This window comes from Apodemus sylvaticus, chromosome X (assembly GCF_947179515.1).
Source record: "Apodemus sylvaticus chromosome X, mApoSyl1.1, whole genome shotgun sequence".
NCBI lineage: Eukaryota > Metazoa > Chordata > Mammalia > Rodentia > Muridae > Apodemus > Apodemus sylvaticus.
This window is the reverse complement of record NC_067495.1, coordinates 1,361,419-1,383,492: the sequence shown is the minus strand read 5'-3', so window position 1 is coordinate 1,383,492 and position 22,074 is coordinate 1,361,419. Positions and strand designations below refer to the sequence as shown.

Here is a 22,074-nt window from a genome sequence, read left to right as displayed (position 1 = left end):
TACCTGCCTCACCTGCCTGGTTTGTTATAGTGTTGTTGGACATCCAAACTCAGGTCCTTATGCTTACTCATCGGCATGCACCATGCCCAGCTGATTGTTTTTTCAGCATTTTATTATGAAAATTTAAGCATATAACAAGTTAAAAGAATTTTACAGTCAGTACCTCTCTGTAAACTAGGTTCTGTCATTTGCCACACTCATCACGTGCCTATTTCCAAGATCTTTTTTTTTTTTTACGTTAGCTATTTTTAACTTTGACAAAGTCATATAGACCCATTGGGGTTTGTTGTGCTGTTTAGTTTTTCATTTTACAACTTCTGGGTTTGGTCTCTTTTGCAAAAACAGTTAATGTGCGTGAGTTTTTTTACCTGCATACTTGTCTTTGCACCATGTATGTGCCTAGTACCTGTAGAGGCTAGAAGTGGGCATAAGATCCCCTGGAGTTGAAGTTACAAATGGTTATGAGCCTCCATGTAGTAGTACTGGGAATCAATCCTAGGTCCTCTGAAAGAGCAGCAAGTGCTATTAACTGCTTAGCCATTTCTTTAGCTCTCAAAGATTTGGTCTCTTTGCCATGGGAGACTTCATTTTATTGTTTCTTTGTTTTTGTGTTTTGAAGGAGAGTCTCTTAATATAGCCATGGCTGTCTTGGTCTCTATGTAGAGATCTGCCTGCCTCTATCTTCAAGTTTTAGGATTAAAGGTGTGCTCTACCACCTCCTGGCTTGGAGCTAGCCAAGGAACTATTGACAATTGAAGGCTTCTTGAGAAGGAAGTTTGTTTTCTATAAGGTGTGGCCTCTGATGGGTTGACCACTCTCAGTGGATGGCACCACACCTGTAAGTCCTTAGGCAGTACAAATTGGAATCAGTGGGCTATTTAAACAACAAAAAGGAGCACATGAAATTGGGAGGGGCCGTGGGGATCTGGGAGGAGCGGAGGATGAGTATGATCAAAATGCATTGTATGTATGAAATTACTTTTTAAAAACCACAAAAAGTATTATCAAAAGACTCTAGAACAGATCTTCCTTATAGAAGGCCAGGCATGATGGCATACACCTTTGATTCCAGCACTTAGGAGACAGAGGTTGGTAAATTTCTGACTTTGAGGCCAGCCTGGTTAGTATAGTGAATTCCAAGTCAGTTGGGTCTGCATAGTAAGACCCTATCTCAAAAGAAGGAAAACAAAGGAAGTGGTGAGCGGAAGGGAGGGTAGAAACGTTCCAGATAGGATAGATAGTTCTTTTCACCAGGAAACAGCTTAAGTCTTCTCTTGAGTGTGAGGTGCTTTTAGTGACTTTTCCACTAAATTAAATGATAGGGTATGGAGAAAAGAAAAATAGAAGTTTCTTTTTGAGATAAGGTCTCTAGCCCAAGATGGCTCAAACTCCCTATGTAGCCAAGGATCATCTTCTGGTCGTCTGCCTCTGCCTCCCAATTGCTGAGCTTACAGGCAAGTACTGCCATGCCTGGTTCTTACACAGGGATCAGACTGAGGGCTTTGTACATGTACACAAGTACTCTACCAACTGAGCTATATTCTCTAGCCTCTGAAAACTTCTGTGGGTGAGAAAAATGAAAAGATACCACCTTAACCGCATGATGAAGGTTAGCAACATCGTCAGGATAGTCATGCTACTGCTACTTGATAATCAACAAAGCAAACCCCCAAATAAAAGATCACATCTAATAAAATCACTACAATTCTTTTTTTTCTTTTTTTTGGGGGGGGGGGTTGGTTTTTTTGTTTTTGGTTTTTTTGGGTTTTTTTTTTTTTTTTTTTGGATTTTGGTTTTTCGAGACAGGGTTTCTCTGTGTAGTCCTGGCTGTCCTAGAACTCACTCTGTAGACCAGGCTGGCCTCGAACACAGAAATCCGCCTGCCTCTGCCTCCTAGAGTGCTGGGATTACAGGCGTGCGTCACCACCTCCCGGCTTTTTTTTGAATTTTCTATATTCTTTGTTTATATTCCAAATGATTTTCCCTTTCCAAGTTCCCCCCTCCCCGTATGTCCTCTTCCCTCTACCCGTTCCCCCAATCAACCCCCTCCTATACAATTCTTAAAAGGAGAAAAATAACTATAAAGAGAAATTTCTATATATTAAAAACCCTTAAACAGGCTAGTTGTTGGTGTGGTGGTGAATGCCTTGAATCTCAGCACTTGGGAGGCAGAGGCAGACAGAGCTCTGAGTTGGAGTACAGCTATGGCTACACAGAGAAACCCTGTCTCCAAAAAAAAAAAACCTTTCACAGGCCAGAGATGACTTTGACATCCTTCAAGCAAGACATACTGCAGATGGCTTAGTGATTAAGAATGATTCCTGAGGTCCTGAGTTCAGTTCCTAGTACCCATGTTGGGCGGCTCACAACTACCTTTAACTTCCCAGCTATAGGGGAATAGGATGCTTCTGGCCTCCGCAGGCAACTACGCTCACATGTACACATGCACGCACACACACTTCAAAACTAATAATAAAAAGAAATTTTACAAGATGACATACTGGGATGAGAAAATTGGTGAAATCTCTATAAAACCTGTTGTTTAATTGACTTAATGCCATGGTTCTCTAAGTATTAGGGGAAACTGGGCAGAGAGGTATACAGGGGTTCTTGTATCTTTGAACTTTCATATACATCAAAACATACTTCAAAGTAAGTTTAACTTTATCAAGATTAGAAACTTCCAGGTCAATAGGCACTCAAGATGAAAAGAAATCCCCCCAGAATGGGAGAATATGTGTGTGTGTGTGTGTGTGTGTGTGTGTGTGTGTGTGTGTGTGTGTGTGTGCCTGGTAAGGAATTTCTATCTAGAACATGTGAAATACTTTTATAGCAAGAAAACAAAACATCCCAACACAAAAGTAGTAGGGGCTAAGGATATAGCTCAGCCACTGAGTATGTCCTTAGACTTTTAATTATCAAATTTCTTGGGCTGGCCTCAAATTTGTGGTCCTCCTGTTTCAGCTTTCTTGAATACTATGATTCACTGGGCTATGATTTCTTTATTTTAGATTTATTTACTTGTTTGTTTGAATTTTTTGTTATTTGAGTCGTGGTCTCCCTCTGTAGTTGAAGATGGCCTCAACATTTCCATCTTTCTGCCTCGGCCTCCTGAGTCCTGAGATTACAGCATGTACTACTACTCTCAGTTTGTTTGCTTGCACTAATTCATTTTATTTTCAGTGCTAGGCACAGGACCTAGGCCTTTGTGCAAGCTAGCCTCCATATACCTGCACATCTAGCTCTTTGTATTGTCTGTCTTTAAATATAACCCATGATTATTTGTGTGTCTTTTTTTCTATGCCTTGCGATTTGGGTTATTTTTCCCATTTAAGGGCAGGTCTAAGGGTCTAGCTCACTGGGTGGAACATATAAAAGATTATGAAGAATTTATTTTTCTTCCAATTTACTTTTTTCTTTTTCTGATTTAAGCCAGGGCTTTGCACATAGAGCCATGGTGCCTGCTCTACCATGGGACTTTCTCTCTAGTCATGTGTTTGTAAGGTGGTCAGAGGAGAGCTTTGTGGCATTGCTTCTAGCCTTCTACCTTCCTATAGATTCAGGGACTGGAACTCATTGTTAGGTTTCCACTGGTGGGCCCTCTCTCCCTCACTCCACCTCACCCCCTATGGTTTTTTTTTAAACAGCCCAAGCTGGCATCAAAGTTAGGATCCCTCCTGCCTTAACCTCCTGAAGTCTGGGACTATAAGCCCTTGAACTTTTTCTATTGTGGTTTAATTTCTTCCATTTATATCTTTGATCCAAGCTGGTGCAGTAGTCCATGCCCAGAGTCCCAGAGTTTTAAGAGGCAGGGAAAGGACCTTGAGTTTCAAGCTAGTCTTGGTTACATAGTGAGTTCAAGGTCAGTCTGAGATAAATGCCAAAAAACTGTCTCGAGAAAAACTAAATAATCAGATTGCAGTGTCTCATGCCTTTAATGCCAGCACTCAGGAGGTAGAGGCAGTCAGATCTCTGAGATCAAGGACATCCAGGGTTACACACAGAAGCCCTGTCTCAAAAAAAGAAAACCCCAAAACAAAAGAAAAGATAAATAAGTATGTAAATTTTCATATATGTGAAGAATAGTCAAAAGATCTTACACATGCATAGATATTAATAATTTATTTAAAGATTTCTTTTCATTTTTGTGTATATGTTTGCATGTGTGCATACAGATGCCAAAGGAGCTGAACTGACAGGTTGTTGTGAATCCTTTGTGGGTGATGGGAATCAAACCAGGGTCCTGTGGAAGAGCAGTCAGTGCTCTGAACTGCTGAACCATCTCCTTAGCCCAATATTTAACCTTTTAGATGTAATCATAGGTAGTTGTCTTCCTGTTTTCCAAACAATGGTTATTTGAATATAAGCAAAATATGTATTTTGTATGTTAATTTTATAGCTAGAATCTCTATTAAATTTGTGTGTGTGTGTGTGTGTGTGTGTGTGTGTGTGTGTGTGTGTGTGTGTGTGTTTACATGTGTACATGTACCCCTGGAAGCCAGAAGTGGGTAGCACATGCGCTGGAGCTGGAGTTACCTGTGGGTGTGAGCTGACTGACATGGATACAGGGAATTAAACTTGAGTCCTCTAGAAGAGCAGCAGAAAGTTGTTTTTTTTAACCTATATGAATACACTGTAGCTGTCTTCAGACACATCAGAAGAGGGTGACCCCATTACAGAAAGTACTCTTGATCCCTGAGGCATCTCTTGAGCCCCTGGTTTTTTGGGTTTTTTGGTTTTGTTTTGTTTTTTCATCAGTGTCACTGTTAGTATTTTGGGAGTACTGAAGTTAGAACTCCGGCCTTGAATGTGTTGTCATTCAACCATATACCTGCAGCTCCTGATTTATTACTTGTAATCTATCTATCTATCTATCTATCTATCTATCTATCTTTCTAAATGATTCATTTAGGCTTTACAGGGTTATTCTCATTAGCCACAAATAATAGTGATTTTTACCTTTTTAGGGTTTCTTATTTGCTTGTTTTGGTTTTTAGCTTTTCAAGACAGCTTCTCTGTGTCGCCGTCCACATCCTGGGACTCACCTTTATGGTTCTTAATGCCTTTTCTTCCTTCCCCGTACCTAATTGTTTTAGCTAGTGTCATTAGAATAATATAGTCTAAGAGTGTTGTCAATAACAGGCACTCTAATGTATTACTTTTCATGAGTGGAATCTTGTTGCATTCTTCTAATGGGCCTGATTCTTCTCTCCATGTTCTTTTTTATGTCTTTATATTTTTTTCTCCAATACTAGATATTAAACCCAGGGTTTTATAGGTGATCTGCCACTGAGCTAAACAGCCATAGCAGCATATTTCCTTTTTAAATGAACATGTATTGGTTCTTTTTTACATACTTGGTTTGGTTTGTTTGTTTTGTTTTGTTTTGTTTTTAAGACGGAGTCTCATATAACCTTGAACTCATTTTGTACCTTGGCTAACCTTGATTCCAGATCTTCCTGCCTCTACCTCTCAAGTGCTGTGATTATAGGTATGCACTGCTATACTTGCCATAAGATACTTGATTATCATCACCCACTGACTCCTTTGTACTATATTAAGCTTTGAGGAATAAGGTAGTGAGTCCAGCAGTCATGTCCCATCATTTCCTAGAACTCACCTTTAAGTACCTTAATTTTTTTTTCCAACATGGAAAAAAGAACCCAATACCTTCTACATGAAGGGCCTGTGCACCGCCACTTTACTACATCCACAGCTCCAATTTTCCTAGATGTGTGTGGGGGGGGGGGCTCACTATATTGCCTTGGGCTCAAACCTCTTGTCTCAGCACCTTGTGCAACTGACACTACAGACCTAGTAATTTATCTCAGTCCGAGATGGAAACCAACAATTTTTATATATTAGCCAAGCACTCTACTACTGAGCTATATCCATATGATTAAAAGATTTACAAGTTAAATCAACTTCGAAGTAATTGTTTTATAGTTAACTATAGTTAGAGAATTTTTTATTTTCAATTATGTGTATGTGTCCCTGTGTGGGTATATATGTATGAATACAGATGCCAGAAGACACTGGAGTTGGATTTATAGGCAGTTATGAGCAGCTGCCCAGTCTGAGTGCCAAGAACTCAGGTCCTTGCAAGAGATCCACAGTTGGAGAAATGTTAACAGCTGCCAGTTCTAGCAAGATGGGTGTGAAGTAGGTGGAGTGACTAGCATAGGGCAGACAGAGCTAGATCTGCAGAGACCACACCCTATAGGCTTGGCAGGATCTTGATGAACATTTGGGTGTTTTATGTGTTTATTTAAGTGATATTACTAAAGCAAATGACACAGGTTGATTAACTTTATTGTAGAGAGTACTCATGTTTGGTATTTGGGGTGCAGAGACATAGCCTATGTAGAGATGAAGAATTCAGTCAGGAAACTTCACCTGATGTACATGTGGGCCGGAAGTTAGGAAGGAGTGGAGATAAGTGGGTTGTCTTTAAGAGCCTGTGGTAGGCTGGTTGATGGTGGCGCACGCCTGTAATCCCAGCACTTAGGAGGCAGAGGCAGGCGGATTTCTGAGTTCGAGGCTAGCCTGGTCTACAGAGTGAGTTCCAGGACAGCCAAGGCTATACAGAGAAACCCTGTCTCAAAAAAACCAAAGAGAGAGAGAGAGACAGACAGACAGACAGACAGACAGACTGTGGTAATTAGCCCATGCAGTGAAGTGAGACTTTTCAGAGTCCTAGTCTGGGGAGTGGGACTGAAGCCCTAGAGAGATTGTTGTGGGCTAGCTTTCATATCTTGAGCCTTTTGGAAAAGATGGTAGTCTAATTCCCATCCTTCTTCTAGAGGTGGTCGTGGTGACAGGACTGGCCGCTATGGAGCCACTGATCGCTCACAGGATGATGGTGGAGAGAACCGCAGCCGGGACCATGATTATAGAGACATGGACTACCGTTCATACCCACGAGAATATGGCAGTCAGGAGGGCAAGCATGAGTATGACGACTCATCCGAAGAGCAAAGTGCAGAGGTGAGGGCAAGGCCAGGCCTTGGGGGCAATGCTCCTGAGAGGCCTGTGTGTCTGGCTACAGCACCAGGTGTAGGCAGCGCTCTGTTCCTGTGCCGTTGGACTACTTACTCAGTTGCTTTGCGTCACCTAGGGGAGGCTTTGTCCCTGCTCCCTTCTCTGAGGACTCTTCTCCTGAGTTGGGTCTCCCTGGCTTTCACTCTGCTTGACTCTGTTTCTCAGGGCTCCTAGCCACTACTTCTTTCCCTTCTTCCCTGTTGTTCAGTTTTGGCCTTTGGCTCACTGCAAGTTCTATACTGCTTACTCCCGCCGATTTAGGGAACTCAACAGGATCTCTTCTATGGGACCCAGCATCTAGGGTTGGGAGGACAACCTGAGAACAAAATTATCAACCAATCCATACAAGTCTGGGAGGCTAACACTGACTGTTTCTGGTCTTGACAAAACCTCTAGACAGAAAGGAAGGAAAAGACTTTTGGGGAAGTCAGTCCCATGTAGGTAGTTACTTCTAGCCTAAAGGATAAGGCTGATGTTCACTATGAGAGAACCCACATCTGAGGGCTAGAAATACCCTTACCTTGGGGAATTTCAGTCTGAGAGGGCTAGTCAGAGGCAAGCTTGTAGGCAGATAACTCTGTCTAGTAGGATGGAAAGGGTATACTTTTGTAAGCCCAGCCCTGAGGAGAAATTGTATTTAAACTATCTTCTACCCTCAGGGTATTCGAGGGACTATTTGAAGATTCTCCTGGTAATCTATACTCTTCATTTGGTTAGCCAGGGCTTACAGGCATCCAGGCTTCTCCATTGCCTGCTATTGTGACGCATCTCTTACTGTCTCCATGGGTCCAATGGACCTTGTAAATGGACCATTGACAAGTGTGGAACACGGCATCCAGTTGTCTGCAAATGGGTGTAGGATCATGCCTGACCTGCTTAGTGCTGAAATTAGTATGTTGGACAACAATTAAGAACTCAGCAACCACACTCTTTGTGAAGGAGACTGAGAGTAAACAGAGACTTTGCCAGGCCTGAGGACTAAGGACCAAGGGGGAGCATAATGGCCCATGAACTCCTGCTGGTTGCCTCTGGCCCGTTTCTGAAACTATTTCTAAACTGATGGCTTAGTTCTGGGGCCCAATCTTAAGCTGGGAACTATAGGAGACAGGTGTTTTTCAGTGCCACCGTAAACAATTGTACACATACCAGCTGAGCTGGCAAAAAAAGACATTGAAAGCAAAGTCTAGTTTGTTGACCCCAGGCTAGTTTATCCCAAGGAGGTTTAAGCAGTGTTTTTGTCGGCCTGCCTTTGGGAGTTCCTCCTCCACACCAATACTGCCGTTCCTTGAAGGCAGCTCCTAAAAGTATCCTATGGAACATTTGCAGCCTTAAAAAGCCTGAGCCTTTAACCGGATCCCGCCTGCCCACCCCTGGCTTTCAGAGCCTACCTGTCTCAGAGAGCCAGCGGCCAGCCACTAGGCCCACCCAGACTGACTGCCCGTCTGGTGTCTCTCATCTCATTCTGTCGGCCAGGATTCCTACAAGGCCTCCCCCGGTTCCGAGACTCAGCGTAGGCGGCAGCGGCGGCACAGGCACAGTCCCACTGGCCCGCCTGGCTTCCCCAGAGACGGCGACTATCGGGACCAGGACTATCGGACCGAGGAAGGGGAGGAGGATGAGGATGAGGAGGATGAGGATGAGGAGGAGAAGGCCAGTAACATCGTCATGCTGAGGATGCTGCCACAGGCAGCCACTGAGGATGACGTACGTGCCCCCCCAATGGCCCTGGGCAGGAGGCAAAGCAGGAAGCCAGGCTGGGTCTCCTCCAGGGCCCTCAGCTTCTCTCCACCCATCCTTTGCCACCGACCACAGCACCTTTCCTCTCTTCTCCCCTGCCAGCTCCTGTCCCCCAGCACTATCCATCCTCCAGGATGGCCCCATCAGTTCCTGGTCTGGAAGGGAGAAGGCAGCAGACAGGCTGACTTGACCCAGGGGCAGTAGCCGTGGGTGTCCGGTGCTGGTGGGTGTGAGAGAACATCTCTCCTGCACATTCCATTGGCTTTCACCTTTTTGTATATGTGGATGGAGGGCCAGGCCCAGTATTGGTATTCTTGGTGGCAGAAACCCATGAGAGTGAGATATTAGGGTCCATAGGCTTTTCTGAACTTCTATATTACTCCCCTTTTGTCAGCAGTGACAGCCTGGCCACAGCTACCCATAAGGTGGCTCTTTGATAGCTTCTCGACCTGTTTGCCTTTGTGACATTTTTTGCCTCCCATCTTCCTTTCTTCACTCATTTCCTTCTCGCGCAGATGTCTTATGGCAAGCCACATTCAAAACCCAAGAGTATTAGTGAAGGGGAATTTTGACTAGCGTCTCTGATGTTTGTGCCTCTTTCCACCCTCAGCCTCAGTCAGTTCTCTGTGCAGTTCTTCCCTAGAAGCCTGCCCATTCTCTAACAGTAGGACTCCACCTAGGAAATATGAGGGCTTCTAGAATCGGGCCGACAGCTGACATTACCTGTGGTTTTATGGTAGGGTGGGCCACACGCCAGGCTGATTGAATCTTCAGAGGCTCTTAATGGAAGGTATACATTGTCGTCAGTCCCACAGAGCCCCAGTCGGCAAGGGACTTGCTTCATGTTCAGCAAACTGCAGAGTAGATTTGAGGTCTAAGCCTGGAGTGCTGGACTCCAGAGTCCCAGGTCTTGATACTTCCCAAGTCCTCCCTGATTGGTTGGAATCTTGACGATATCTGTATCTTGACTTTTCATCTTCCTGCATAACTGTGTGCATAAGACTTGATTTCTTGTCTTTTACCGTGATGGGGAGCCGATGCCCAGAAGCCTGAAAAGCATTATGGCATAAACTCTCCATTCACCAAAAGGGCACTGCCAGCCTAGGGAGTGCCTCACCTGGGCTCTTAGGTTGCCTCTCTCCTGTCCCTCAGACTCATTTCACTCGGCAAGCTTTCCAGATCAACCATCATGCCTATTTATCTTTAAACTTCTCGTGCCATGGCTGGAATGGCTCCGACTCCTGTCCTCCCTTCCCTGTTTTCGCTCTGTGCCATAGGCATTTTTTGGTGCACATCAAGGAGAGGGAGCAATTCTTTGTGATGGGCGCGAATTGTATTCCAGCTTCTATGCGTCATGGTTGCTACTTGGCCTCTTGTCAGGTCACCCTGCCCAGCATTCCTGACTTGCTGCCTCACTCACTCTCCTGTCGTCTTTGTGCCCCTGGGGGTCACCTTGTTGCCATCCTTTTTTCTGTACTGTTTCTGTCTTTGTTTGACTCACTTTCTGCAAGTCCAGAGTTGGAAGCGGGACTGAATACTAGTGTAGGCTGCAGTTGTTGTTACTAGGGGAAGCTTTGAAAGAGGTAGAGGATGCGGTGTGTGTGGGGTGTGTGTGTGTGTTTCTTTCATGACCCTTTGGGACTCAGAGGCCTTGAGCTGGCCTCACATACTCGGCCGCTTTCTTTGCTGAACCTATCCCGCTTCTGTATTTCCTGAACAGATCCGTGGCCAGCTGCAGTCCCATGGTGTGCAAGCACGGGAGGTCAGGCTGATGCGGAACAAATCCACAGGTGAGCTTTCGTTCCCAGTGCCCTCCCCTTCTGCTGGCCAGCCTGAGCCTCCAAATCTCCCACTGCCTCTGCCTCCCTCCTCTCTCTTCCCTTCCCTACTCCCCTCCTGCCACAGCTGGGAATGGGCAGCTTGGGGGGGTGCCCGCTCCTCTCTCCCATCCCCTACTCTAACAGCTCCAGCCAGCAGCCTCTATGAGGTTGCTGACCTGAAGGGGCTGTAGCTCGGGGCTGAGCTGACTCCTCCTCAGGAGCAAGGCCAGAGCCAGGCTCTGGAAAACCTCTTCTTTGGGACTTTGAGTATCCGAGGTGGTGACCCGTCCCAGGACATACATTTTCTTCTCCTTCCTCTGCACCTTGGTCTCCTCCACTCTGACAACAGCCTCTAACGAACAGTAGGTCTGACACGGAGCCACCCATATGTCCCAGGAAGGGAGGCAGGCATGGCTTTCATGGAAAGTGTATCCTAAGGAGCAGCCACAACTCTCAGCCTCACCTGCTCCCTCCCTCCATCTTGCAGGCTGCTCGGAGCTGGCCTGGGGTTTTAGCAGGGGGCGGGTGTTGTCTCTGCAGGACTACTGCCCAGGCTCCCCAAGGCAGGCACAGTGGGGCCTCACTCTGCCTGGGCTTCTCTTTCAATCTCAGTCTCTCCTTCCACCTCCTCTATCTCTCCATCGTCCCTTGCCTGTTTCCCTCTCTTCCATCCTCCCATGCATCCTGAAGGTGATTCTTTTGGAGCTCAAGCATGCCCCTGCAGAGCCACCACATCCAAACCCTGTGTTCAGGACTACCTCTGCAGGAGTTCCCTTTCCTAGAACCTTAAGCTTCGAGCCCCTTTCTCAGCCTGGCCAGGCCTGGGTCTGTGTCAGCGACATGTAGGTCTTGCTCTGCTTTACTCGTATCACCCACGGACAGAATCTGTTTCCTTCCCTAAGCAGGCATCCTAGGGATGGCCTCTCAGCGACTTTGGACATTTCTCCTAGGCACCTGCTGACTCTTACCTATAACATCCTCTTGGCCAGCTCCAGCCACCATCTGCCTATTTAGGAGAACCTTGACTGTCAGTGGCTACAGTCTCCCCACGGGGCACTGAAGCGACTCCCTAATGATATCATCACCTTCCCCTACACCAAGGTTAAGCTGAGGTTGTGTTCCTAAGCACATCTGGTTTCCTGTGTGCCGGCTGGGAACCCAGTACCTCATAGAGCAGCTTAGCCTGGCTTCTCTTTGGTTCCAGGGCTCCTCCTGGCCTTGCTCTAGGCTTGCCCGTGAGTTGTTTGCTCTGGACTATATGAAGTCAAAGCAAGCTCCTCTTCTAGAGACAGGTCTCTCCTTGTACCCCTTCCCTCTGAGTTCTCCATCTGTCACCCCAGCTTAGGTAGGCAGGACTGCCTGAGAGCCATCTCACTGCAGTTATGCTGATCCGACTCGTGCTTTCATTCTCTCCCTCCCTTTGCCCTTTTTCCTGCCCTTCCCAACCATCTACCTTGACTCCTGCCTTCCCTGTTCTTTCTCTGATCACATTTTCTCTTCCTTTCTCCTCTCCCCCTTTTCCCTCTCTGCCCCTGGTCCTCTCCCCCTCGGGTTCTGCCCCCGGGAACGCCGTGTGTCCAAAGCTGTTGACTAACCCACTGCGTCTGTATCTGAATGCTGTCTCCAGGTCAGAGCCGGGGCTTCGCCTTCGTCGAGTTTAGTCACTTGCAGGACGCTACACGATGGATGGAAGCCAATCAGGTTGCTTTGCCGCACTTGAACCCCCCCCCAAACAAATACTACTTTATAATCGAGCGCTCCCCATCGCCTGAATCTTACGGACACAGTTCCCTGCCCTGTGGCCCTGTGTCCCATACCCCTGCCCCTTTCTCCCCGCCTCCTGACCCCCACTATTTCCTTTTCCCATCTCTCACTACCCACTGGGCTTCCCATTTGGGGCCCAGTCTCAACACCGTCCCCTGGCCCCCTTCCTACTGCCAGGCACTCGCGCTCCCTCACCTCTCCTGGCCGAGCTTTCCACGAAAGAGCTGCCAGGGTGGGGTTCCTTTCCTAGCTTCCCACACCCCAGCAGGACCCTTTTGCTCCCGAGTCAGCAAAGCCAGAATTTGGTTGTGCTCTCAGGACCACTGGAAGTCCTGTCACTGGGGGAACACAGATGTTGGCACATAAACTAGCAAGACTTGTTTTGCCAGTTTTCTCCTGCATGTGAATTTGGCCCTCTGAGTTCCATGCAGAGGGACATCACTGCTTTTGGTTGAAAGTTCCAGTCAAGTGTGATAGTTTAATTGACTCCCTGGGCTCAGTTCACTGGCTCCTCCCATTCACAGCACCCTCCCCACCCACAGGAGGCCCCACCTCTACCTTCTCAATAAGGAACTGTGCTCTGTCAGCTACGGAGGGAGCCGGCTCCCCTAGCCTGGCACTGGATCCCAACTCAACTGCGTTGGGACCTTCCAAGACTCAAGGGTCTAACCTGGCTACCCAGCCCTATCCTGTCACTGGTGTAGAGCACTGGAGAGAAGTGTCAGGGGAGGAAGGGGCAGCCGTGGTAAAGTGGAGGGTCCTGGCAGAGGCAGCCCTGTGGCCGGCTCTGTGGGTCGGGTCAATAGGCTAGTGCGGTGGGCCCAGGACCAGGCCAACCTTGGGAAGGTGGCCGCATGGCGGGAAATCTCCGTCTGTTAAATTGGCTTTCTTTTTCCCCTTCTCCAGCGTTAGCGCTCGTGCGCTCTCTCTCTTTTTCTCTCCCCTCCTCTCTCTTCCCTGCCCATCTCCCATCATTCCCAGTGTAGCCTATGTAGTGCTGGCCCTGGGTATGGCCTGGCACTGTCAAGGGCCAAGCTGGGGAGCACTCCCAACTCGACAGTCGTTGATCAACCAAGTACTATGTGCCTGATTGTGTGTGTGTGTGTGTGTGTCTGTGTGTGTGTGTCTGTGTGTGTCTGTGTGTGTCTGTCTGTGTCTGTCTGTGTGTGTGTGTGTGTATGATATGCTCGTGCATGTGTGTGTGCCTGTGAGTAAGCAGCAAACAGATGCGCCCTGAGACCTGTGGCGCTTTCCTTCCCTCACCCCCACCCTCCCTCCCTCCCTCCCTCCCTCCCTCCGTTCCTTCTTCCCTTCATCAGTTCTCCAAACTCCCTTCATTCCCTGTCCCTCATCCATCCAGCTGAAGGGCTCGCTCACTCTTTTCTCCTTTGCTGAAACGGTATGTGGGGCACTGCTACCTAGGTCTTGACTGTGCTCTGCTTTTTCCCACAGCACTCCCTCAACATCCTGGGCCAGAAGGTATCCATGCATTACAGCGACCCCAAGCCCAAGATCAATGAGGACTGGCTGTGTAATAAGGTACAGGGGCTGGGTGGGTAGCTGCCCGGGGAGAAAGTCTGCTCCCGCAAGAGCAGCAGCAGCAGCTTTCTCAGTCAGAGGAAGTGCAGTCTTAGAGCCAGGCTGTCAGCCGCAGTCAGCTAGGCTCTGCCCTCAGCAAACACAGCCTTGCCTAAAGGTCCAGGAGAGTTGAAAGAAATAATAGCATAAGTGACTAATGAGTGACACCGCAGGCCTGCTAGATTGTATAGGACGTGGGCTTCAGAGCCGTGCTGCTCACAGGCTCTCACGTCTGCTTTGATGCTGGTCAAGGTGCTTATCCTATCTCTGTATCTCTCTCCTCATCTTTAAGTGAGTGAGCACCAATTCCATGGTAAGAGAATGAAACCGTTGATAGGACAATAAAGACTTCTGGCCCACATTCAACTCTGTAAGTGGCTTCTGCTACCTTTAAAAAGAAGCACAGTGTTCTGAGGGTAACTCAACCTTGATGCAACCGTGCCCACCTCGAAGGTCCCGGAGGCTGTATGGTCACCGCTGTATTCCTTAAGAGAAAGCAACACATGCAGGAGCTTTTAGCTCCTACGGCCACCTACAGCTCCCTAGGTGGCCTGAGGGCTGCCCTGAGGCCAGCACTGGGATTCTACAACCCATCTCCTGGGGCTACACCTAAGGAAGGCTGAACTAGTGAAGGGCCCTGTGTGTTCCTGGAGAAGTCTGCTCAGTGGGAGAGTGCGATCTGTCATCTTTGCATAGGTGATCGACCTTTCTGGAGAGAGAGACTAAACGACGACACTGGCACTTTATCTTTTTTTCATATTTTCCTTGAAACCAGTGTATGCTTTGTATTCTTCTGCTCCTCCTTTTTCTCCTGGATGCCTTTCAGTTACTAGATCCTGTCACTTTCATCTCAGAAGAGTTACCTTCCTTCCTCTGCTGTTCTTACAGTTCATGCCAATCTCTACCCCTGCCATGTAGTCCCCACAGAGCCCTTTCTGTTGTCAGCCTCGCCCCTCTTTCTCCACCCTCACTTGTAATGCTGCAGCTGAAACCTAGCTCTGACCATGCCTTACCTTCTCTGCCCAAAACACCTAGTTTTAACATGAGCTCTCCTCTAACTGTTACCATCTTCCTTTGCTAACCTTGGCTTTTGTCTCTCTGCACGCCCCACCCCCACTTCACCAGCTATAGAAAGTCTCTTAGTCCCTCCCAGCGAGACTAAACCTCAGATCTCCCAGCTCCAGCCTCCCTGCTTCTGTGAAGCCCAGCTCAGTGAGCTGAGGCCCTTTCAACCCATTCTCTGCTCCCAACTCCTGTCGGTGCGTCTGAGTAGACTGTCCTGAACACATGGTGTTGGACGTGACCCAGGAGCAGTGCTTAGGACCTGACTAGAACAGAGTGTGGCAGAAGCTCAACAAGGTCTTTGGTAGCTGGAATATCTAAGAAAAAAATCAAAAGTGACAGAATTCAACCTAGGCCTAGCAATAAGGAAGGAAAGGAATCTGACTAAAAGATTCTGGCTTCCAGTAGGAAACAATAAAGGTTTCTGGTAGGTAAGCAAGTGCCAGGAGGAAGGGACCGTGAGATGCAGTGCTGAGAGTTGACATTCCCGAGAAGATAGGGAAGGGATGCAACTGCCGTAAGGTGTGAGAGTTGCTGATTGCTGAAGGAAGGTTGGTGCTGGGAACCAGTTGTCAAGAGATTTATAGGATTAAAGATAATAAAGTTCCAAAAGACTTGTACCACCCCTGACCCTCAAAGTTCCTTCCTCGGGATTATTATGTTGTTCTGTGGGTCTATATTTGGAGAGTATCTCGGAAAGTGTTGACCCCCTGGCCTGTGCCTCACAGTGTGGTGTCCAGAACTTCAAACGCCGAGAGAAGTGCTTCAAATGTGGTGTGCCCAAATCAGGTGAGCTGTGCTGACTGGGAGGGGCACGTAGCATAAAGGCCATGTGCAGGGGCTGCTGAGGGCGGGGGGGTATGACCACCCTTGGGCCTTCCACCTTCATCAGCAGCAGCTCTCCCACCATTCCTGACAGAGGCAGAGCAGAAGCTGCCCCTTGGCACTCGACTGGATCAGCAGGCACTGCCGCTGGGTGGGCGGGAGCTAAGCCAAGGCCTGCTCCCACTGCCGCAGCCCTACCAGGCCCAGGGAGTGCTGACCTCGCAAGCCCTGTCGCAGGGCTCAGAGCCAAGCTCCGAGAACGCCAATGACAGTGAGTCAGTTGTTCTCCCCCCACTTACTTCATACCCTAGGGCATCTGGTGTGGGACCTCGGAGGCCAAAGAAATGGTCCTTATTGGGGGAGAGTGTTCCTGCGTGGTGTGGGGATAAATACATGACATAGAAAGTGCAGGGGCAAGAGCTGTCCACAAAGTAATTTTAGGGGTATGGGAGAGGGTCCCTGGTAGTTGAGAGACTGTTGACACCGGGACAGACAAGCAGAGTTTATTCAAGAGAAGAGTGAAAGGAAGCAAAAGGTACATGAGTGCAGAAGCAAGAGAACAGGGAGCCGTGGGGATCTGTAAGCGGCCCAGCAGCCTGTCCGAGGTGCTTCCTAACCCTGGGCCCTCTCCCACAGCCATTATTCTACGCAACCTGAACCCACACAGCACCATGGACTCCATCCTTGGGGCCCTAGCACCCTATGCGGTACTGTCCTCTTCCAATGTGCGTGTTATCAAGGACAAGCAGACGCAGCTGAACCGAGGCTTTGCCTTCATCCAGCTCTCCACCATCGTGGTGAGGGCGGCACAGGGGGGGGGCCGGGCAACCCTCGTCCCGGCCCCCAGGGTAGGGAGGGGGGAACCTTTACCCCATCCTCACCGCGGTCCCAGTCTGGAAATGGGGCAATGGAGCCGGGGGGCCTCCCCGGGCCTGACCCTTCGGTCCCTGCCACCCCTCCACCCATAGGAAGCAGCCCAGCTGCTACAGATCCTGCAGGCCCTGCACCCTCCGCTCACCATCGATGGCAAGACCATCAACGTGGAATTTGCCAAGGGTTCTAAGAGGTCAGAGGCCACCTAAGCTCCCTCACAGCTTGCCACCCCCCCACACACACACCTACCTTGGGAATCCCTGTTTCATCTCCAGTTTCTACTATCCTCCCCAGGGATATGGCCTCCAATGAAGGCAGTCGCATCAACGCTGCCTCTGTGGCCAGCACTGCCATTGCTGCTGCCCAGTGGGCAATCTCACAGGTACTTGGCCCCCTCTGCTCCCATCACCCTGACATCTGACTTTCTTAACCCTTCTGTATTCTTTCTGTAAACAACAAACTGGGCTTGTTATCAAAATGTTGTGCCCTGTTATAAAGGCTTTCCTACCTTTCCTCCTTTCCCCCTGCCTTTATAGATAGTGATCCATTCCCACTCTATCCTTTCTATCATTCCCAGTCACCTTTTGGACTCTTTTCCTTTTTAAGATTTCTTTTACTTTATGTGTATAAGTGTTTTGCCTGAACCTGCACATGTGTACCATATGTGTGCTCAGTGCCTGCAGAAGTCAGAAGAGGGTGTCTGATCCCTTGGACCTAGAATTTTGAATGCTTGTGAACAACTATGTGGGTGCTGGGAACCGAACCTAGGTCCTTTGCAAGAGCAACAAGTGTTCTTATCTGCCGAGTCATCTCTCCAGCCCTCTCTTGGTACTTGGTGCTCTATGCTGTTGGGTAGAACTTTTTAAAATGGTTCTGAGTTGGTATAATGTGTTGCATATTCTGTCTGTGTGTGTGTGTGTGTGTGAGAGAGAGAGAGAGAGAGAGAGAGAGAGAGAGAGAGAGAGAGAGATGTACTGTTTATTTAAGTATATGTGCCATTAATAAGAAGGGATTTATAAATATTATTTATAAAAAAAAACTTTTGGAGCCAGGTATGGTGGTAACCATGTGTAATCCCAGTTCTTCTGAGGTAGAGGCTAGAGGATCAGGTGTGGAAGGTCAGTCTTTGATTCTAAAATGAATTTGATGTCCTGTCTCAAAAAAAAAGGGAAAGTGAAAATTTTGGTAGAATAGAATTAAGACTAAGAGGATAGGAAGGTCTGGTAATGCCTGCCTATATTTCTAGCACTGGTATGGAGAGTGGTGGCAAAGGCAGGAGGATTGCCTCAAGATCTAGACCAGCACGACTACATAGTTGTTGGTGGGAGAGAGGAAAGAAGAAAACAAAAGGGAAGAGACTGGGGTGTCTTGCTTGGTATGAGGCATAACACATGTATCTCATCAGTATCGGCCTAGGGTGCATTTGGGCATGTAGCCTTTTTCTTGTCTCTCTTTTCTTCACTGTTCTGTTGTGAACAGGACCCCTCGCTTTTTACTTAAGACTATATGCTTTTCTGTCAAGGAGAAATCCTACCTCCACATGTAGCAACAGGTGCTTCTAACAGATCTCTTCATTGATGTCCCCTCCTGATGTAATGATCTCTCCTCTGCCCCTCAGGCTTCCCAGGGGGGAGAGAATGCCTGGGCTGCCCCCGAGGAGCCACCAGTTGACTACAGCTACTACCAACAAGATGAGGGCTATGGCAGCAGCCAGGGAACAGATTCCCTCTATGCCCATGGCTACCTTAAGAACGCCAAGGGCCCTGGCATGACTGGGACCAAAGGGGACCCAGCTGGGGCAGGTGAGTCTCATACTCTGTGGCTGAGCCTAGTTGTGGGGCCTAGAGGCCTGTGGTCCCATGCTCCGCCATGCCTGGGCAGTCATTCTCCTCCGTTCCTTGTTTTAGGACCTGAGGCCTCCCTTGAGCCTGGGGCTGACTCTGTGTCACTGCAGGCTTTCTCTCGAGCCCAGCCAGGTGCCGCCCCTGGGCTCTATCAGCAGTCAGCTGAGGCGAGCAGTGGCCAGGGCACTGCTCCCAACAGTCAGGTGAGGATGGCATGGGTACTCTGGGGAGGCTGGGAGGCTGGCAAGGTGCATCCTGAGTGGGCAAGGGTGGTATTAACAGACACTGAGTCCTGTATCCTTATGTGACCCATGAGTAGTCATATACCATCATGTCACCTGCTGTGCTCAAGTCTGAGCTCCAGAGCCCTACTCATCCCAGCTCTGCCTTACCACCGGCCACCAGTCCCACTGCCCCAGAGTCCTACAGCCAGTACCGTGAGTATCCATAGCTTGTGGGTAAGGGTGTGGACTGCTCTGAACAGAGAGGAATTCGACAACCTTGCCTTTGCTCCCTGCAGCTGTTCCTGATGTCTCTACTTACCAATATGACGAGACGTCTGGCTACTACTATGACCCCCAGACTGGTCTATACTATGATCCCAACTCCCAGGTAAGTGCCAGATAGCGTAGGGAAAACTGCAGTGTGGTTTTGTGGCAGCTACGCATATCCACCCTCCCTCGTGTCCCCTTCCCGTTCTTTCCCTCAGTATTACTACAATGCTCAGAGCCAGCAGTACCTATACTGGGATGGGGAGCGGCGGACCTACGTCCCTGCCTTGGAGCAATCTGCTGATGGACATAAGGACACGGGAGCATCGTCAAAGGAGGGAAAAGAGAAGAAAGAGAAGCATAAGACGAAGACAGCCCAACAGGTGAACTTCCAGCCATCATCTGCCCGTTTGGAGTCTATGTTCTGTCACCTCTTGCTCTCTCCTACTATAGGAAGTGGGGCAGTGGGTGAGCATGGATGGGAGCAGGAACCGCTTCAGATAGACAGTACTCCTGAGCTGGATTTATTTTAGGGGCACTTTAGCAAGACCACCTACCACCATGAAGTGACTTATACTGTCTGAGCGAACTCTGACAGCTTTTCTCTGTCCTACAAAGGGAACCTTCATGCTGGTGGTGGGTGTGTATTGATCCCAGAGAAATTCTCAGAGGCTCATGAGGAGTTGAGTAGGAGAAGAAATACTGCAGGGTTTTCTAGTAGGGAAAAGCTAGACGGAACCTCAGTCTCTGTGGAGAAAAGGTATGGCATTGAAGCAAGCAATAAACATTTTCTCCACAACCAAAATGTTTCATGCCCCAGGAAAACCACAAAACATTAACGTGGCATGATGTCACGTGCTTTCATTAGCTTTCTGTTGCTGTGCTAATCACTGACCAAAAGCAATCTGGGTAGGAAAGTATTTATTTCATCGTGAAGGAAAGTGATGGGAGGGGCCGCAGGTGAGAGAGTAGAGACCGGAGCTGGAGGAATTCTGGAAACATTAACCTCAACCCTCAACCCCCAGATTGCCAAGGACATGGAGCGGTGGGCACGCAGTCTCAACAAACAAAAAGAAAACTTCAAAAACAGTTTCCAGCCTATTAGTGCGCTGCGAGATGATGAGAGGCGGGAATCGGCCACTGCAGACGCAGGCTATGCCATCCTTGAGAAGAAGGTACGCTGTAACTGTCCATCTGCATCCTCCCTTCGGTCCTGGCGTTCTTCACGGTCCTCTGTGAAGCTCTGAATTTCTGTTTCTTGTACTTCAGGGAGCGCTAGCTGAACGACAGCACACCAGTATGGACCTCCCAAAGTTGGCCAGTGAGGACCGCCCAGTAAGTTTCAGGGCAAAAGAGGGCAGGGGCCCCTGATCTTAGCAGGTGTGACTGACTGCCCACCTTCACCCTCCACAGAGCCCACCTCGAGGGCTGGTGGCAGCCTATAGTGGGGAGAGTGACAGTGAGGAGGAGCAGGAGCGAGGGGGTCCTGAACGGGAAGAAAAGCTCACAGACTGGCAGAAGCTAGCCTGTCTGCTCTGCCGCCGCCAGTTTCCCAGCAAGGAGGCGCTCATCCGGCACCAGCAGCTCTCTGGACTCCACAAGGTGACTGAGCAGAGTTGGTAGCACAGCCTGGGTCTAGTCCAGCCCAGCCCTTGCTTTACTCTACCCTGTCCCTCTTTACAGCAAAACCTCGAGATTCACCGGCGAGCCCACTTGTCAGAAAACGAATTGGAAGCACTAGAAAAGAATGACATGGAGGTAAGGTGTGACCTCCCCCCATTGGTTCCATCCATCTGACCCCTCCAAGTCCTGTTCCCCCAGGCAGTGAGACTTGAAAGTTCCTTAGCCAGGTATAGCCTGACAACCATGTGTTATCGCTGTCTCCGTGAGGCTTCTTCCTAGTTCCCTCAGGACCAAGGACCAGGCCAGACAGACAGGCTTGCATGGCCCCTTACCCCATCCATGCTTATGTTTGCCGAAAATAACAGCCAATTCCAACATCTTCACACGCATAAATTTATAGCAAATGAAGTATCGAGACCGTGCAGCTGAACGCAGGGAGAAGTATGGTATCCCCGAGCCACCAGAACCCAAACGGAGGAAGTACGGTGGCATAGCTACAGCCTCTGTGTGAGTGCAGGGCCAGGTACCAGGTCGGGGGTGGGGCTTGCAGCTGGCAGACCACTAACACTGTACACTGTCCCCTGCAGGGACTTTGAACAGCCCACTCGGGATGGATTAGGTAGTGACAACATTGGCAGTCGAATGCTCCAGGCCATGGGCTGGAAAGAAGGCAGTGGTCTGGGCCGCAAGAAACAGGGCATTGTGACGCCCATTGAGGTGAGTTTCTATGAGCCATTCTTGTCCCCAACACTCCCAGTGCACCTCTACCAACCTGACAAAGCCTGCTTCCCTTACACAGGCCCAAACACGAGTTCGAGGTTCTGGCCTGGGTGCCCGGGGCAGTTCCTATGGGGTCACCTCAACAGAATCCTACAAGGAGACACTGCACAAGACAATGGTGACCCGCTTCAATGAGGCCCAGTGAACAACTTTGAAAGCAGTTTCTACAGATGCGTGGGGTATCTCTCCAGGGACAGAGAAGATGAAGTGTGGTCTAAGGAAGACTCTGATATCTACCAGCTTGCTCCCCAACCAGAGAAGCCCTCACCAAATTAGACTTGGAGTTGATGACTTCTGCTGGGAAATTTGCCTCAAATCATGTTTCTTTTGTAATAAAATCTAAAAAGCCTGCATCTTCCATTTCTACTTTCACTTGTCCTGGTATGGTTTCTTACACAGGCACAGAATGCATAAACAGCTATTAGGCTAGGCTGGACGGCAATGATGGCAAAGTTCTGCTTATGGCCCATCCCTTGTCAGAGATCTGAAGTTTGGTTTAGAACCTGGGTTGGGAATCTGCAGTCCCCTATCCTCACTTAACCCTCGCTTGCTCTTAGCTTATGGTGCCTAGACTAAACTCTGATTTGCCGTTCTGGGCTGGAGACAGTGCTTTCAGGCATTGGTATGTAAAACTCA

The 22,074-nt window shown here is 48.8% G+C and overlaps 1 protein-coding gene across 6 annotated transcripts in view; it reads left to right on the top strand.

Annotated features, from left to right (window-relative positions):
* Rbm10 (RNA binding motif protein 10) overlaps window positions 1-21,804 on the top strand; it is a 30,632-nt gene extending 8,828 nt beyond the window's left edge. For 2 of the 6 annotated variants that reach the window (XM_052170492.1, XM_052170493.1), the window contains exons 3-24: window positions 6,804-6,987; window positions 8,515-8,745; window positions 10,499-10,568; window positions 12,226-12,299; window positions 13,815-13,901; window positions 15,731-15,791; window positions 15,922-16,098; window positions 16,464-16,624; window positions 16,796-16,893; window positions 16,995-17,082; window positions 18,319-18,502; window positions 18,608-18,747; window positions 18,864-18,981; window positions 19,065-19,156; window positions 19,254-19,418; window positions 20,061-20,210; window positions 20,305-20,370; window positions 20,449-20,637; window positions 20,719-20,793; window positions 21,059-21,165; window positions 21,246-21,375; window positions 21,458-21,804. In XM_052170492.1, the coding sequence (XP_052026452.1) occupies window positions 6,804-6,987; window positions 8,515-8,745; window positions 10,499-10,568; window positions 12,226-12,299; window positions 13,815-13,901; window positions 15,731-15,791; window positions 15,922-16,098; window positions 16,464-16,624; window positions 16,796-16,893; window positions 16,995-17,082; window positions 18,319-18,502; window positions 18,608-18,747; window positions 18,864-18,981; window positions 19,065-19,156; window positions 19,254-19,418; window positions 20,061-20,210; window positions 20,305-20,370; window positions 20,449-20,637; window positions 20,719-20,793; window positions 21,059-21,165; window positions 21,246-21,375; window positions 21,458-21,583 (2,773 nt within the window). In that variant the 3' untranslated portion in view covers window positions 21,584-21,804. The remainder of the gene's footprint in view (window positions 1-6,803; window positions 6,988-8,514; window positions 8,746-10,498; window positions 10,569-12,225; window positions 12,300-13,814; window positions 13,902-15,730; window positions 15,792-15,921; window positions 16,099-16,463; window positions 16,625-16,795; window positions 16,894-16,994; window positions 17,083-18,318; window positions 18,503-18,607; window positions 18,748-18,863; window positions 18,982-19,064; window positions 19,157-19,253; window positions 19,419-20,060; window positions 20,211-20,304; window positions 20,371-20,448; window positions 20,638-20,718; window positions 20,794-21,058; window positions 21,166-21,245; window positions 21,376-21,457) is intronic. The other 4 variants (XM_052170495.1, XM_052170497.1, XM_052170496.1 and 1 more) reach the window with 4 other exon arrangements.
* The last annotated feature ends 270 nt before the right edge of the window (window positions 21,805-22,074 follow it).